General features: G+C 35.5%; 1 protein-coding gene across 1 annotated transcript; it reads left to right on the forward strand.

Moving 5' to 3' along the window:
* Positions 1–130: 130 nt before the first annotated feature.
* On the forward strand, positions 131–15,537 carry snx1a (sorting nexin 1a). The gene is made up of 15 exons (XM_039669531.2): positions 131–291; positions 3,027–3,714; positions 5,521–5,657; positions 6,815–6,881; positions 8,479–8,522; positions 8,617–8,758; positions 8,846–8,924; positions 10,035–10,110; positions 10,235–10,348; positions 10,445–10,538; positions 10,689–10,894; positions 12,194–12,337; positions 12,443–12,523; positions 14,077–14,148; positions 14,231–15,537. Exons 1-15 carry the CDS (start codon positions 190–192, stop codon positions 14,279–14,281), a joined length of 2,097 nt encoding a protein of 698 aa, XP_039525465.2. The 5' UTR covers positions 131–189; the 3' UTR covers positions 14,282–15,537.
* The last annotated feature ends 3,762 nt before the right edge of the window (positions 15,538–19,299 follow it).

Below are 19,299 nucleotides of genomic sequence, written 5' to 3' on the forward strand. Positions count from 1 at the left end.
AATCATTACTTTGGGAGTGGTCTTGTGAGCGTGACGTAACAGCGCAAAGCCCGCCACTGTTGACCACTGGGCGTCGCTGTTTCGCTATCTCTCTCTCTCTCTCTCTTCGTATCAGTTCACTGTCGCTCTCTCATTTTCACTCTAGCGTTGTCCGCTTGTAATAAAGTTTTTCCGTGTGTGGAGCTAAAGATGGCGGCCAGCTCGGAGCGCAGTCCTCCTCCTTTCCCGGACTCTGAGGAGCCCGAGCTGCTGGAGGACAGTGACGACGGCGCGGATGCGTTTACGGGCACGGTAAGTAACACAATTAAACGTATTATGAAGCTATTAGCTAGAGACTTCATATAGATAGGCAGACAGAGGAGAAGACCGATCACTTTCACTTCTCGGACACCCTCACATCTCCCTGTTACTCGCATTCTTCTTCTTCAACCGTAGATCTTCAGATCTGCTGGTTCATGCGGCGTTTTCTGAGATCATATTTGCTTAATGTTTTAAAAAAGGTATAATTTTCATCACCACCTCAGATTTGATTCTTCCGCAGGGTTAAATAGATCTGAGTTTAGGCCTGCATGTGACATACTGAAGTTTTTGGAGGACTGTCTTGTAGTTGAATAAATAATATCACGAGGAATGACCCAGTTTTCCAAACAGACTGTAAGAGAGTGTGTGTATATGTGTTAAATTAATGTTATGTTGTGTCTAATTAAAAAGGAAGTGTGAACACATATATTAACTTCTTTATGCTGAACCACCCTACATTATCATAGTTAAACTTAAGATGTTTTATGTAGGTTATTTAAAATATGCATATGGATGCAGGCCAAGGAAGAGATCCAAACTACAGTATGATGAGTGTTATGAAGGTAAATCTGTCTCTAATACATGAGCTGGTGTCCAGCAGTCAGTGTTTACTTAGCGTAGTAATTTAAGTCTTTTCAGGTCAAAGTACTGAAGGTCTGGTCATGTGAGTCTCAAACTTGAGTCAATGTCTAAATGCCTTTTTTTACTTAGTAAGCATTTATTTTCTGAAGAATTTGCTTTGTGGTAAAGAATTTACAGTTGCTGTACGTGAGTCATGAAGGAGTGGGTTGGTGGTTAAAGGTCTGCACTGGAACTGGAAGGTTGTAGGTTTGAACCAAGCATGGGTTGATACGTCACTTAGGGATAGTTCACTTTGAAATTATTTTTTGGTATGTTTTAGCTTACCTCAAGGGCATGTTTCCTTAGGAGTTTCAATTTTGATATTTTTAGGTCAAACCGTTTTTGTCTGTCAGTCATATAATGGAGGTCTATGGTCACCACCTCAAAGAGCATGCACAGAGAAGTCCAAATTAAACATGATTTAATGACTCGTAAATGTAAGTACACATTGATGGCCTAAGACACGAAACGAGCAGTTTGTGTGAGAAAACGAACAGCTTATATTGTTTTTACCTCTTGTTACTCGCACCCTCAGATCACTTGGACGTGGCTGTGGTTTACAAGAGGTAAAAACGATATAAATACTGTTGGTTTTCTCACACAAACCGCTCGTTTCGTGTCTTAGGCCATCAATGTGTACTTACATTTATGAATCCTTGAATCATGTCTAATTTGGACTTCTCTGTGCATGCTCTTTGAGGTGGTGACCATAGACCTCCATTAAATGACTGATAGACACGAACGGTTTGACCTAAAAATATCAAAATTTAAACTACTGCTGAAACAAAGACACGTACATTTTGGATGCACTTGTGGTAAGCTAAAAGATACCAAAAAAATTATTTCAAAGTGAACTATCCCTTTAAGCTGTGACCATTGTACCGTTAAGCAAGGCACTTAACCCTGGGTTAATACAGCCGGATTGTCCCTGTAAGGGTGCTAGAAGTCCCTTTGGATGAAAGTGACTGCAAAAGGACTATTACTTACTATCTCATGAGAAAAATGTGCAGGTCTTTAATATATGTTAATCAAAAGAGATAACATTTCATATTTCTTTAATCAAAAAGTAACCAGTTTCAGGAACATTTAAGAAATTTTTCAGGATTACATTTTATGTAATGTTTACTCGAATCGTCCTGTCTGGAATCAATGCTATATATTTATTCATTTGAAACCATCAATTGTACAAATGCTCACGTGTGTAAAAATAATAAAGTCTAGCATGATGAATATTTTACCTTTTAAATATTTACTGTGACAATAATGAGAATTTGGGTGAAAGATAGTACTAAAGTACTAAATTATTTATTTATTTATTGTAAAATGCCAGTTGTACAAGCAATAAAAAAATAATAATGACAAATACCTGTAATAACATAAATATTTTACATTTTAATTATGTACTATTACAATAAGTATCAATATCTTCGTGATTCCTATCAGGATGTGAAGAGACTTTCAACCAGCATAGCAAAACATGTTTTTGAAGCAAATCACATACTCTGCCTTTAAAAAACAAAGTATAAAATAAAATAAAAAAAAGTATAAAAGCACTGATGGAAAATGTGCTATGCCCAAAAAGGCTTGCTTTATTTATTTATTTAATTAAAATGCACCAAAATGCATCCAAAATGCACAAATACATAAACTAATAAATATTATATTATAAAAATGTGGTGCCTAATTACTGTTACAAGAACGTATGCTTAACAAAATATGCTTAAATTTTCAATGCAAAAATAATACTAAAAATAGACTTTTTCCATTATTTAGGGTTGAACTTTAACCAGAGATATGAAGAAAAAAAAATTGTTTAACTCTTTTCTTTATTTGGACCCAAATCTAAAAAGTCGCTGTTACATTTTGCAAATAAAGGAAAGGGTTAAACAGTGTGTGGATTTTGCTCATTTATTTTCACAACTTTTGTTTTGATCCTGTGCATTTTCAGCCTTAAAATGTTTAATGTATTTGGAAAAACCGTTCCATGCCAGATGGAAAATGATTCCACAGGCTGTTAAACACAATGTATTAAACTCACAGTATTTCTATTTATAATAACTAAATTCACAACATTAGCTGAATTATCATTTCTGTGCTGTTCCTAGTCAATCTCCGAGATGGATTCACTGTCGCCCGACACGACCGGACCTCCTAAAGACATCTTCAACGAGCCCCTAGAAGATATCTTCAGCGATCCTCTTAGCGACATCAACTCTGAACCCCAGAAGAACCTAAAGATCCAATCTCCTGGCAGCGATGAGGCCGTCGACCTGTTCAGCGACCCGCTGGACGATGAAGCCGATGTAATTAGTTCGCCTGAAGTCCAAAATCCCGTGCCAGATCTCTTGAAAGCGCCTGTAGAAACGCCAAAGTCTGATGTCATCGGTAAAGCACCTGTTGACATCAGCAGCACGCCTGAGCACAAAAACGCCATTGGAGCCCGACATCAGGATATTTTCGAAGACCCTCCGAAGGGCGGCAGCAAAGCCTCTACCGCCAAGAAAGCAGGGAGCGCTGAGCTGTTCGGTGATGAGGATGACGATGATGATGATGATGAGGAGGAAGATCTGTTTAAAGAGCCATTAAAAGCCATGACGAAGCCCCCTCAGCCTTCAGTGGCGAGTGGGCCACCTATCAATGTCTTTACAGAGGTGAAGGTCAAGCCACATGTTAAAAACGACCCCACGGATCTGTTCGCAGAGGAAGCCGTGACGGCACCTGCCACCAAACCTTCCTCAAGCGGCAGCTCCAGGACCAATGGGGTTCACTCTGAGGAGCAGGATATCTTCTCAGGTACGACATTGCACCGGTAACACCAGGGGTCTCATTTATAAAGCGTGCACACGCACAAAACGGGGCTGGAAACGTACGTACGACAGTTTACACGCAAAGGTTGAGATCTATAAAAAACAAACTTGACGGGAGAACTTTGAGCCGTGCGTACGCACATTCTGGAGACAAAGGGAATTGGCGACACCGTTGGTGAGCTGGAGTTAAATGTCTTTTTGGTCACTTTAAAGTCCGAAATTCGCATCCGTTATGTCAATTACGCCTCCGAAACTTTCGTCCGTCATAAAATTATTCGGAACGGGTTCGATTTTCTGCGTTTTTCGCATCCACAGCCACCATTTTGAGAGTTTTTTTTTGACAATTCGGGGCCGGGGGAGCTTGTTCTGCACTTCATTCCACATGCTTTCAGTTTCGGTTTTCAATTCGATCAAGTGTTTATGTTCTCTCGATCGGATTAGAAAAGGGAAACCTCCCCGAAATTTCGGATCGATTAAGGTGTGATTGAGCAGCCAATTTGATAACTAATGCATTATTTGGGTTCAATATATAACCTGTAGCCTATACAGCTGTTCTGTCTCTCGTGCGTGCGCGGAAATTTGGGTGTCTTCTTTTTAATATGTGGCTCCAGAATCTCTAACGAAGCATCAAACTGTCCCACTGACATTCTGAAGTAAATGATGAAAATCTCAGGATAAATTCGCGACTCCATCCTTGATAAGGAAGTCGAACTCTCCTTCCTCGGCGCAATTTCAATTTCTCAATTTTTTATTTTTATTTTTTATTTTTGTGCTTTTTTTTCTGCAAAGGTTTAATACTCATAGACAGTATATTATTTACAGAGAGGCCAGAGAGCTTTTTCAGGCATCATGGACAAATGTAAAAGTTCATCTTTCAAAACTAAGGCCTGGTTTCAAGCAAGGATTAGACCTTAGTTCAATTAGCTAAGATGCTTTTATAAGTGTGCCTTACTAGTGTGCGTCTAGAGACATCAAGAGACAAAACAATGGCACTCTGACATATTTTTAGATATTTCAGTCCAAGTTGCTTTCAGTTAAAAGAGTTCAAACAAGCATAACAGCGTTTTTTGACGTCTTTTAACACAAATTTAGTGTTCTAATCTTCAAAAGCTAGTGAGCTGCCTATCTAGACAACATTTTTGAGCCTTTAAACCTTGAGAGCATTTTGGGGCATGTTAAAGCAAGTTTCATTTGTGTTTCAAAATGTAGCTGCCCTCCCACATGTGAAAAGCATCTTTGAATGTTTTGGTCATTTTTTTGGAAACCTTGTGAGTGGCCTACTTAGACAATGGTTTGGGGTCATTGATGCTTTTAAAAGTTCGACTTGTGTTCGACCTTTTGGCTATGATAGGCATCAAGCGAGTTCCTAAATCGTAGATGCTCAAGTAAAATAATAAAACTCAAACTACAATTAAAATTAAAACTGAAAATAAAAGCTCTTTGAATAATAGTATATAAATATTACTTAAATAACACTGATTAGAAGTGCTGTAGGGTTTTCCAGGCTTAGTTTTTTGCGCAATTAAACGTTTTCCTGTTTTTTTTTTTTTCTTTACTCGCATGTATTGTACAAGCAGAAATGCATGCACATCACTTCTCTGGGTGATGAATGATGAATTCGCTTTCTCAGCATTGACTCGGGAAGAGGAAAAGGAATTCCTCAGTGACCTTTGACCTCTCACCCTTCTTTATGTTGCTGATGCAATGTGTTCTGCATGTGTGTGTGTGTTTGTTGTATCTTTTTAGTTTCATTGAATCCGTAAAATGCACTTTCTCTCACTGTTTTCCCCAGAAGCTACAGTGGAGTTGTCTCTGGACAGTCCTCTTAATGACCGCAAGAAGAAAGATGCCGTGAAAGCGCCAGTATCGGCTCCTGCCGCCCCGGTAGCCAGCAGCTCCAGCAAACCTCCGTCCAAAGCCCTGGAGGAGGTAAAACACTTCTAAAGATGGTTGGAAAGTGAACATTTTTTTAAAATAAATGACACTGAACGTTTTTCATGATGTTTGGCTCCTTTAGTGCCTGATTCACAAGCAAATGACTCCTGTGAGCTGATTCTTTTTGATGAATTAGTCAAAAATCAGTCTTAAACTTTTTATTTATGTTTAATTTGAAAATGAAATTACTCAAAGATACTTAAAAGGATAGTTCACTTTGAAATTAATTTTTGGTATGTTTTATCTTACCTCAAGTGCATCCAAGATGTAGGTGTCTTTGTTTCCACAGTAGTTTCAATTTTGATATTTTTAGGTCAAACCGTTCTTGTCTGTCAGTCATATAATGGAGGTCTATGGTCACCACCTCAAAGAGCATGCACAGAGAAGTCCAAATTAAACATGATTTAATGACTCGTAAATGTAAGTACACGTTGAGACACGAAACGAGCGGTTTGTGTGAGAAAACGAGCAGTATTCGTTTTTACCTCTTATAACCACATCCAAGTGATCTGAGGGCGCGGGCGCTTCGGTTGTGGAAAAAATTCAACGTTGTCTGTTGATATATTGAAAGCTATTTCCTGTATATCTAAATATGTGTAGGTCTTCACGGTGAAAGGTAACGCTTCCGAAATCTCTGTGTAAACAATGAGTGATGTACACGTGCAAGATATCACTTGCACAAACCAAAGCGTCCACGCCCTCAGATCACTTGGATGTGGCTGTGGTTACAAGAGGTAAAAATGATATAAAAACAGTTTGTTTTCTCAAACAAACCGCTCTTTTCGTGTCTTAGACCATCAATGTGTACTTACATTTACGAGTCATTAAATCATGTTTAATTTGGACTTCTCTGTGCATGCTCTTTGAGGTGGTGACCATAGACCTCCATTATATGACTGACAGACAAGAACGGTTTGACCTAAAAATATCAAAATTGAAAATACTGAGGAAACAAAGACATCTACATCTTGGATGCCCTTGAGGTAAGATAAAACATATCAACAATTAATTTCAAAGTGAACTATCCCTTTAAAGAATTAAGTTGAATCAGAATCAAAACTGGATTTGTTGCATTTCTTGCGATTCCCATCACTAGATATCAGATCTAACCTTAAAGGTTTCCTTCTTCCTTTCTCTTTCTTCTCATAAAGCTGGAGGAAGAGGAAAGTGAGGACAAGTTTGATCTAAACATTTCCGTCACAAATCCAGAGAAAGTTGGTAAGACCGTCATCTTCCACTATGTTAGCTTTCTGATGTCTCGTTTCAGGCTTTTGAGGATTAACGCTGATCTCATAAAACATGAGTTTGAGAAAGTAGTGTGCTGAGTTTGCAGGAGGTGAAATTGTTCTAATTAAGGAACTGAGTCACAGATACGTCTGCCATACGATCACAACTTCCTTTTTTGCCCTTTTATCAGCTTTTTTTTTCATTTCCTGTCCTTCTTCTTTTTTTAAAGGTGTGGTGTTTACTGTAAGGGCTAAAATCAGCTCTGGGAGATCATATTTCATCTGATCATATTTTGCTGATGGTTTGCTCACTCTTACTTTGTATATAGTGGCCAAAAGTGATGTCCAGAGGGGATTTTTGTTTTCAGTGACCCTACAATTTAGATTAAACCATCAGGAAAATACTTAATCAAATATTTTTAAATATTAGGGAGGGGAAAATCTCTCGGTTAAGTTATTTATCTGACTAAATGATTTGGCAAAAAAGGAGGCAAACTACAGCTAAAGGTTTATTTTATTATTCCAAAAATATGCAAAATGCATAGAAAAACTAAACGCATACACTTTAAAAATAAATATGCTTTATCTAATCAATAGAATTGTGGCAACAGATTACAAGCAATATTATTAATTAAATTGAACAAATTAGAATTGAGTAATAATTAATCAAATTATTCCTTAAAAGTTAACCATTTAAAACGAGTATACACCAAAAGAATGTAACAAAATATCTCTCACTCTTTATTTTATATTGCCAACATTGAAGATACCTGATGTTAACAAGCTGAATCACTGAAGGAGAAAACCGTCATTTTAAAACAAACCTAAAACAAACACCGATCACCATAATGGTGACTTAAATATGTTTTTTTGGTTTTTGTAAGTTTTACTCATTTTAAATGGTTAACTTTTAAGGAATTAATTTTATTAATTATTACTCAATTCTAATTTGTTAAATTTAATTAATAATATGGCTTGTAATCTGTTGCCACAATTTTTTTGATTAGATTAAGCATATTCATTTTTACATTGTACATTGACTACATCATAATCAGCTATTAATATTTTGTCGGTTGTCTCTTGTTGTCATGTGCTCTTAATTTCATTGAATGAGAATTTATAAAGATGATCTAGTTATTTGTGATCCAGCAACATAACTAGGTAGTACATATGAAAGCGCTATATAAATGCATAATTCATTCAATTTACATAGGTTGGTCAGAAATTTGACAAAGACATTAGCATATCCTCTCCTTTACAGCTTTGAGCACATTTCATTCAAATATGTCAATCTTGAAAGTTTCGATGGTAAAAATATTTTTAGTTTGCTGGTTTTTAATATCAGTTTGATATTTAAACTGGTTTAGATTGCTGAAGCTGACAGCCCTTCTAAAACCAGCAAACCGGACCAGTCTGGGAGACCAGTTTAGTCTAGTCAAGCTGTTTTTCAGCTGGGATCATTGACTCTAAACCTGTGACCTTTGTGTAACCAGTCCTGATCTTTGAGCTTGAGGTTAACCGCACATATATATGTTTAGCTGGGGTTTTATTTTGGGCATGTGAGGTGATTCTCTCTCTGTTTCTTACAGGTGATGGTATGAATGCTTATATGGCCTACAAAGTTTCAACACAGGTGATTTTTATTTTTATTTTTTACTTTTTTGTGCAGATTACACGGCCGCACAATACGACACACTGTCTAAACCTCCCTCTTTTCATCCTCTCAGACGTCATTAACCATGTTCCGTAGCAAGACGTTAACTGTACGCAGACGTTTCAGTGATTTCCTGGGATTGTACGAAAAGCTCTCGGAGAAACACGCACAGAATGGATACATCATACCTCCACCACCAGAGAAGAGCATTCTGGGTAGAAACTTGCTTCTGCTAATGCATCCGATCTGATCTGATTATGAACAAGCGCCTGATTATGAATAACTGTGCGTGAATTTTCCAGGTATGACAAAAGTCAAAGTCGGGAAGGAGGATCCGTCGTCAGCAGAGTTCGTGGAGCGGAGGAGAGCTGCTCTAGAGAGGTTCGTTACTGAAGATGACAATGTTTCTTAACTAGTTGCACTAGTAATGTGATGCATCACTCTTCTTCTCATAGTTTTTGTCCTGACAAGTCACAATTATCATCAATGTGTCATGTCCGAACTTTTTGTTACATTGCACTAAGAAGCCCCGCCCCCAGTGAAATCTCATTGGTTTAAAATCCCTCTTATATATCTGTGTATAAAACGTCAAACTATGATTGGCTGTGATGCTGCTACCGTACAGTATTTTCAATTTAACGAGGACAGAAAAATGACTTAGATTGATATTAATTACTACTGTCATTATATTTATTTTATATATATATATATATATATATATATTAATGATAACACAAAAAATTACTTAACCTGGCTAGTATTGTAATAGTTATATAATATATAAAATGTATATATATATATATATATATAAATGTAATATATTTTATATATTATATAACTATTACTATACTATCCAGGTTAAGTAATTTTTGTGTTCTCATTTATATATATATATATATATATATATATATGTGTGTGTGTGTGTGTGTGTGTTCACCAGAATTAAAATTATATTTGGGGATAGAAAATGTCTTAAATTGGATAATATAATATTAATATTTATCACTACTGTCATTATACTGTATGTATTTTCATTTTAATGAGGACAGAAAAATTATTTCGATTTGATAAAATATAGTAGAATGTTAGTAGTAATTCATATGAATAAAATCATACTTTATTAAATAATAAATACAATTAAATAATTAATTATTCAATATTTTATGAGGACTGAAAAATTACACCTCTAATCCAAGAAATCTAAGTATTGTAAATGAATATTAATTACCAATATATATTATGTTGTGTATATTATATGATCCAATCTAAGTCATTTTTCCATCTTCATCAAAATGTGTTTTAGTGAAAATGTGTGTATTTAATATATATATATATATATATATAAATGAATAAAAACATTACATTTTATTATATCTCACTTTATGATATTATTCAATCTAATGTTGATTATTATTTAGATCAGATCATTTATTTTAATAAATTTAATGTTAGTAGTAATTAATATTGAGGATTGTTTGTGTGTGGTCGCAGGTATCTTCAGAGGATTGTTAGTCACCCGTCTCTCCTGCAGGACCCTGATGTCAGAGAGTTTTTAGAGAAAGAAGAGGTGAGACGGCTACTTGCATAAAATTATTCTAGCATGATGCGACCGCAAACTCCATATTAACATAAACCTAAGAGAAGTGACGTCTCGCATGCAGATGTGTTTACCCATCCATTGTGTGTGTTAGTTACCCAGAGCAGTCGGCACACAGGCTCTGAGTGGAGCCGGCTTCCTTAAAATGCTCAACAAAGCCACAGACGCTGTGAGTAAGATGACCATAAAGATGAACGAACAGGACGTGGTGAGTGGAATAACGGTTATATTATATTACGATAAAGAGGATCCAACCTAGAGAGGAGACTGAATATTAAACAGTGTGTGTGCTTGTTGGTTTCAGTGGTTTGATGAGAAGATCCAGGATGTAGAAAATGAAGAACAGCAGTTGCGGAAACTTCACGTCATGGTGGAATCGCTTGTCAATCACAGGAAAGGTCAGAAGGTCTTTTGTTTATGTAATGCATTCAAATTTGGGAATTGCAACCCATTTTATTTCTGTAATGTGACATATTAAGTGAAACCGAATCTGATTGGATGACTGCTGTAAAGCAACTAGTTGTTCAAGGGCGGGATGTGTGTTTCAGAGTTGTCTGGGAACACGGCCGTGTTTGCGAAGAGCGTGGCGATGTTGGGCAGCTCGGAGGATAACACGGCTCTGTCGCGAGCTCTGTCTCAGCTGGCCGAGGTGGAGGATCGAATCGAGCAGCTCCATCAGGACCAGGCGGCCAACGACTTCTTCACCTTCTCGGAGCTGCTGGCCGATTATATACGACTGCTGGGAGCCGTCAGGGTACAGACACACACAGAAACAGAAGAACAATCGTGTGTATTATGATTTAACTCTGTTATTTTTTAATATTAAGGTATCATATAATGTTAAACTGGCACGGATTGATTTGTTATAATTAATTTTATATTTCAGTTGGCGTTCCACATGCAAAGAGAAAATTATACCCTTCATTTGTAAACCTATTTAATTCACTGGATTGTCAAAAAAAAGTATTATCATATACAATATTTTTTTTAATTATATTTTGTTTCTACCATATTATCCAATATATTATCATTTGTTGCTGTAAATAATAATAACAAATGTATTATTCATTTGTTATATTAATATTAGTATTATAGATCTATTTGGGGGGAAAAAGAAATAAAACTTTTACATTTTTAGAGTTGTGATATCTGTATATAACTTATCATTATTATTAATAATAATTCACTGTTAATGTTGTATCTCAATTATTGTTATACTAATAATAAATAACAATTATGTAAATACATACAGATATGTATCAGGATCATTATTGTATCAGAATTCATTATTACAATTATTGATATATATATTTTTAAACATCATAAAGCATATCTGTATGTATCTACATAATTCTTGCTTTTATTTGAATTATTATCAAATATATATATATATATATATAATTTTTTTAGGGCTGTCAAACGATTAATCGCGATTAATCGCATCCAATGGGTGCTCTGTGTATAATTATTTTGTATATATATAAATACACACATGCATGTATATTTAAGAAAAAAATATCATTTATATATAAAATATTTATATTTACATATCATATAAATTATATATAAATCTATATACAGTATATACTTGAAAATATTTCTTAAATATATACAAGGATGTGTGTGCATTTATATAGATAATATATGTAGGTGCACAGTGTATAATTATTTTATGTAAACACAAACTTTTATTTTGTATGCGATTAATCGTTTGACAGTCCTAATATATATACATTTTATTGAAAAGTCTCTTTTACTCACCAAGGCTGCATTTATTTGATCACAAACACAGTAAAAATGGAAATATTGTAAAATTTATATTTTAAAATGTGATTTATTCCTGTGATCAAAGCTGTATTTTCAGCATCATTACTCCAGTCTTCACATGATTACATGATCCTTCAGAAATCACTCTAATATGATGATTTGATGATTTGACTGGTAGTTTACATAGTGTATGTATCGTTATGCTAAAAATGTAAATAAAAATCTAAATCTAAAATAAAATATAATTTAACTAGAATTGTCATTTATTTGTATTCTACATTGTCAGGGGTGTTTTGATCAGAGAATGAAAGCGTGGCAGCGCTGGCAGGACGCTGAGAACATGCTGCAGAAAAAAAGAGAGGCCGAGGCCAAACTCCTGTGGGCCAACAAACCTGACAAACTCCAGCAGGCCAAGGACGAGATCTCTGAGGTGAAGCACAACACACACACACACACTGCTGCTTGTTTGGGGCATGTTTGATGTTATACATCTGTAACCTTCTAAATGATGTCTTACTCTACTGTCGTCCTGCAGTGGGAGGCAAAGGTCACGCAGTTCGAGAGAGAATTCGAGAGAATCTCAGCCACCGTACAGAAAGACGTCATTCGTTTTGATGTAAGACAGTGATTTCCCTCTTGGCTTTGGATATCTTGGCATTAAAGGGCCCCTGTAATGCCTTTTTGGATATTGCCTTGAATGTATTGTGTAAAAGAGCACTTTGTGAATATAATGAAGTGCTCAATAAATTGAGTGATTGTCTTCTAAAAGAGAAAATAGATTCTGAACTGCAAACATTTTTGCATAATGCCTGTTTATGGTCTTCTATGGCTGTCCCCAAACGAAGTCTATTTTGACGCGCAAATGCTTTAGTTGTAGTAAAGTCTGGAAGAGTTTGGTTCATGACGGCGCTGTTTTCTGTGCTGCTAAAGCAAAACCACTGCTGTACTTGAGGACTCCAGCTCGAGTCGATACTACAAAACCCAAGCCATCGTTACTGTTCGTATCATTGTGTGTCAAGTGTTGAGGAAGATCCAGAGCTTAAGTTCAATCACAACACAACACTCTGCTATGATTGGTCAATGATCCAGTCTGTTGTGATTGGGTCATCTGACCAATCAAAGCAGAGTGTTGTGTTGTGTTGTGATAGACCAATCTCAACAGACTGGGTCATCTGACCAATCATAGGAGAGCAGAGTAGACCAATCTAAACAGACTGAGCCATCTGACCAATCAGAGCAGAGTAGACCAATCACAACAGACTGAGCCATCTGACCAATCAGAGCAGAGTAGACCAATCACAACAGACTGGGCCATCTGACCAATCAGAGCAGAGTAGACCAATCACAACAGACTGGGCCATCTGACCAATCAGAGCAGAGTAGACCAATCACAACAGACTGAGCCATCTGACCAATCAGAGCAGAGTAGACCAATCACAACAGACTGGGCCATCTGACCAATCAGAGCAGAGTAGACCAATCACAACAGACTGGGCCATCTGACCAATCAGAGCAGAGTAGACCAATCACAACAGACTGAGCCATCTGACCAATCAGAGCAGAGTAGACCAATCACAACAGACTGGGCCATCTGACCAATCAGAGCAGAGTAGACCAATCACAACAGACTGGGCCATCTGACCAATCAGAGCAGAGTAGACCAATCACAACAGACTGAGCCATCTGACCAATCAGAGCAGAGTAGACCAATCACAACAGACTGGGCCATCTGACCAATCAGAGCAGAGTAGACCAATCACAACAGACTGGGCCATCTGACCAATCACATCAGAGTAGACCAATCACAACAGACTGGGCCATCTGACCAATCAGAGCAGAGTAGACCAATCACAACAGACTGGGCCATCTGACCAATCAGAGATGAGTAGACTCTCAGAAAGGATGGGTTTAGAGAGACTGAATGCTTTATTAAAGTGTTTCAGACACTGAGAGAAGAGAGCTGATGCTACAATAAATATTATGAGAAAATTACAGTGTTTATTGACTTTGGTGGATGCATGAAAATCTGTTGTTGGAGATTCGCAAAATAAAATAGGGCAACAGTACTGCTAATAAACATTTGGTATACAGTTGGTCTCGCTTCAATTAATTGTTGGATGGTATTTAATGATTCTGACTGACAATTCATTTAAATTTCTCTGCTAACAGAAAGAAAAAGCTCGAGATTTTAAGAGACAAATCGTCAAATATCTGGAGTCACTTCTCCACTCAGAACAACAGGTACAAGAACACTTTCTTTGTTTCGGAAACTAATCTGTCTGAATACCTGTAATTGACATTTGGCTCTCTTTCTCTCCTCTAGCTGATAAAATACTGGGAGGCGTTTTTGCCGGAGGCGAAAGCGATCGCATGAGGAGGCGTCCGCGCGCAAACACACACACACTCACCCGTGACTGAGGCCTTTCTACACTCTTTACCTCTTGCCTATAAACCAAGAGAAATCGTGCTGCAAAGGGAATCATCTATCCGGCCGCTCGAATTAGTAACTTGTATATTTTCTGTGTAATCTTCACCTTTATTTTCTTACGTTGACTATTGTTTTGGGGGATGTAAACGCATGTGGTGGTGGCTGGGTGTCTTCCTCGTCTGTATGCAACCAAACTTCATGTTCATTCTCCACTCAGACGTGTTACTCATCATCAGCAGTGATGTCAGTGGTTTACACTAGAGGGCGCTCTCCTCTCATTCACAGTGAGAGACTTCCCATCAGGCCACGCGACACCTGTCAAAAGATGCTTGAGGCAGATGCTAAAGCAGGAGGGATTTCAGAGACAAATGGCGACCTAGATCATTTCAGAAGTCCAGGATATTGGTATATACACTTTAAAACACCATAATGACATTGTGTTTAGCAAGTAAAAGAGATTGTAATGGGATTGTGAACTGGCCCGGTGGAAATGATAGGAACTGTACAGTACATGTCAACACTTACACTCAATCAGTGATTTTTCTTTTGCTGGCTCCTAGTTTTCACTCAAACGATCATTGTAAATCTTCAATAGATTTAGGATCTTGTTTCTATTTGTTCAATTGACGTAAAGCATTTATAAAGCGTTGTATATCAATACCAGAGCTCTTTCAGCTGGTCAAACCAGAATCCCAAAGCACTTCAGTCTTAAAACTGGTTTTCTTCTTCATTTAGGGCCTGTTTTTCTCATTTCTCATTCTTTTTTTTCTCTTTATTTACTTCATCTTACATTTTCATGTGTAGACATTTATGCCAACATGTTATCGTTTCGTGTCAAACCATATTTGACTTTGACATGTTAAAAAAATTAATCGACTTTTGCTACGCTACTACTAATGATTAAATTGTTTCTACATGAGATTTTTTTTTATACAGATTTTGCTGCTGTCAGAGTTTGTAAGGCTGTTATTCATCGTCATTTATAACATTAGACTTTTTTTTGTTGTTTGTTTATTAGTTTGCTTCATAAATGATATTTTGGGCCCTTCTGTAATAACACTTTAAAGAGACGCAGTTGGACTTCACCATTGGGTGCCATACAAATCAACTGTTTGTTTATAAGAAAAAAAAGGGGCAGGTATTTTTTTCACTGTGGACACTTCTATTGAGGAAAACAATAAAGATTTAATTACAAATATAAAGCTTTTGATTTAGTTGTCGTTTTTTGTCGTGTTTTGTCGTGTGTGTGTGTGCTCATATATACGTTTCTGTGTGTGTCGATATATGCAATATATAAGTGCTGTTAAATTGATTCATTATGTTACAAAAAAGTACATTTACATGTGTATACATACATACATTTTCAATTTTTTGTTAGATGTGATCGATTTGACTGCACTTTTATATACATACATATACACACGCATATATATATATATTTATATACAATTGTTTAAAGTGTTATCTTAGTATTATTTATATTCTATTATTATACTATTTATCAATGTGTGAATTAGTTCTTATTTTTTAGTTTTAGTCTTTTAAATACTTAATTTTTTATAAAAATTATTTTTATAAAAATTTTATAGGCTATTATTTCATTTATTTTGTTTAGTAATATTTTTATAAAATCATTTTTCAATCTATTTTTTCCATTTTTTTAGTTATTTAAACATTCATTTTCTGTTTTAGAAATTTAAATAAAAAATATTTGTATCTTATGTTTTATGTCAGCTTTATTTAATTTTTAATTTAATTAACTGGTTGTTACTTTATATTATTTTAATATTTCAATTAGTTTTTGTTTTCAGATTTAATTTTAGTTTAAGCTTTGGTAATTTTATGTTCTTTTTTCATTTTCATTTCAGTTTTTAGCTTATTTTTTATTTCTGTTTGAGTCATTTTATTACTCAAAAGATTATTTTTTTTTATCTAATGTGTTTTATTTCATCTTTATTTAATTTAAGGAAAAGAATTTGAATAGTTTTATTAATCTGGGATAAAATACAATTTCTCTCCACCTGAAACCTTGAGGCGAAAGATCCACGTCCACACGTCAGACTAATGAAGGAAGTGATCCTTCCAGGACTTCCGTCTTTCAGTATTTGTTCTGTGTTGAGCAGAAGCTGTCATTCAATACTCTTATCGTCAGTGCTTGTTTCTCTCCAGCTTCGATGAGACATTTTCATGTGATAACACTGCGGTAAAATTATTGCAGCTGCAGCGGAATTAACCTTTCACCAAAATCCTTTAAATTCGTTAATCATTAAACTTTTCAACCTGTTTATTTTCCAGCAATTTGAAGGTCATAAATGGTCCAGGGTTCATGATCAGTTGTTCTGTTCGGATTTAAACTGAGCTTGAGTTGTAACCTGATGGGATAAAGTGGGAAAGCAGGGATAATAACACTTGAGCATCAGGAATGTGTGTTATCTTCAGACTGGAGTGTTTAGTCAGCAGTCAATGCATGAATGGTTGTGTGTCCCGGGAAATCATGTGATTCTCATTTATTCTCCATTCAGACAGAAGAAATGAGGACCACGGGTTTGTTGCTGACACACTGACCATTACAAAAATAGACTTTTATTGATGCTCGCTCAATATCACGCGTAGACGTAATTTAATGCACAAATAAATGTAGACAAGTTTGCATTTGAACTCTGGTTTGAATAGATACACAACTGTCCTTTTATGCAACTTCTCCGAAGTCTACGGACTCGGAGTTTATTAAGAATTGTGTTTACATGAGAAATCGCATGACAGACTTGTGATCCGACGACACACACAGACACTGGGCTCTTTATATTTAAGTTAAAATCCAAAAGAAACTTACAGAAAAATCCTAAAATAACTCTCTAGATTTTCACAGAACATTTCTGAAGTATTTATAATTGTATAATCAAACAATATTCAAATGTAGGGAAGGCAGTTTTTTCAACATTTTTTTATTCGATAAAACATGTACATATCTTTTGTGGAAGTCTCATGACCAAAAAATGTTCAATCATTACATTCCAATTAATTCAGTCTCTGAATCGGTCTTTGTCAGACACGTGGGTTTGTTGTGTGTGACGTCACCGCGGCGCCATTTTTGAGGTATCGCTATTCGCTACTGACTGTGAGCATTTAAGAGATTATGAGAGTAGAGATAACAAGTAAATAACTCGCAAAACTGCAGAAGAAAACTGAGAAAACGCAATATGGCAGGTACCGTTTTTTGGAGAAATTGTCATCCATTCAGAACATAATGAGCTCAGCTGACTGCAGTAAGTTGGAGTGCTGATCCCGCATTGCTTTCTCATCCTCATATTTGGGCATTGTCAACTACCTTGTTTATGGTATAAGAGCATATAACGTTACCAGTGAACAATTTAAAAACTATACATCTCTTAATAAAGCCCGCGGACGTTTCACCAAGTTACTGTATCCTTCGGTAGGAATGTAAATAAATCCTGTAAAGTTAGGAAGAGCAAAGATAGGCTTTTTTTTTTTTTATTGAATATGTATCAAATAACAAGCAAGTACAGAGCACAAAAAACACATATAATTCGGACATGTTATATCAAGTATATAAAACTTCACACATGGAAAGAAAAGAAAAAAAATAAAGGAAATAAAGAAAAAAATAAAAAAAATAAAAATAAATAAATAAAAAATAATAAAATAAAAGACATACACAGAGGAAACCTTATGCATCAGTGAAAATATCATCATAATATTTCAAGAATCTGTCACTTTTCTTGTTTTTAATCAATCTTAGAGACTTCAGAAATGTATCAATTTCAATTAAGAAAAGTGGAAAAGTAGGCTGCGATTTAGAGAATTTTTGCTTGTGAATAAAATTTTTCCCAAACAAAATAAAAAAATTAACAATGTAACTAATTGAAGTACTAGCTTTATCTTCTTTATAGTAACAAATTATATCTTTTAATTGAAAGGATTTGGAAGAATCAAGGTGCTTGCCTATGTGAAGATATAACCTATTCCAGAAGTTTTGGGTTTTTTTACATTGGAAAAATAAATGGATCAGCGTTTCATCTTCATTCCCACAAAATGAGCAAGAACTGTCAACATCCATATATTTTGCAACAGTGTCATTCACTGGGTATATTTTATGCAAGATCTTGAAATGAACTTCCTTAATCTTATTTGAAATACAATACTTATGGGGTAACAACCAGGCTTCCTTCCAGTCTATACATTCAATAAAGGAAGCCCAATAAAATTTGCCTTTAGCAACAGTATATTTTTTACTCTGAAAAATATGTCGAATATGTTTATTATTACATTTCTTACTAAGTATATTTATACCATCTAAGATCAAGTCAGGTTCTTTGGTGGTGACACTCTTACTAAAGGTTAGATGACATTTAACAAGATGACTTAGACCAGAAGGAATTGCTTTAAGTACTGCATTATATTCTTTAAATGGTAAAGGAAAATTATGAACAGACATAAATTCTTCATAAGATAAGAAATTACCAGATTTATCAAAAATTGAGAGAATACCAATTATATTTCTGTTAAACCATGTAGAGAGAAAAATAGATTTATTCCTAATCCTTATATTAGAGTTGTTCCATAGAAAGGTTTTATGAGGTGAAAAATTGTGGGTGTAGCATAACTTCCAAGCAAGAAGGGCCTGCTGATGAAATTTAGAAAGTGCAACTGGCAATCTGATCGGTAAGTAGTTACATTTCAGTATAAAGGGGAGTCCACCAATTTTGTTAAAGATATGATTCGGGATAAAAAACCATATAGAATTAGGATTTGTTAAGCATTTTTTGATCCAATTTATCCTAAAGGTGTTCACTGTATCACTAAAATCTAACACTTCAAGTCCACCTTTTTTCCGACAATTTGAAAGGACTGTTTTTTTGAGCTTGTGAGGTTTGTTTTTCCATATGAAGTCAAGAAAAATTTTGTTAATTCCTTTAGCGGTAGAGTCATTGACAAAATGAGAA

Source organism: Pimephales promelas, chromosome 25 (assembly GCF_988280905.1).
Source record: "Pimephales promelas chromosome 25, fPimPro1.hap1.1, whole genome shotgun sequence".
NCBI classification, from domain to species: Eukaryota; Metazoa; Chordata; class Actinopteri; order Cypriniformes; family Leuciscidae; genus Pimephales; species Pimephales promelas.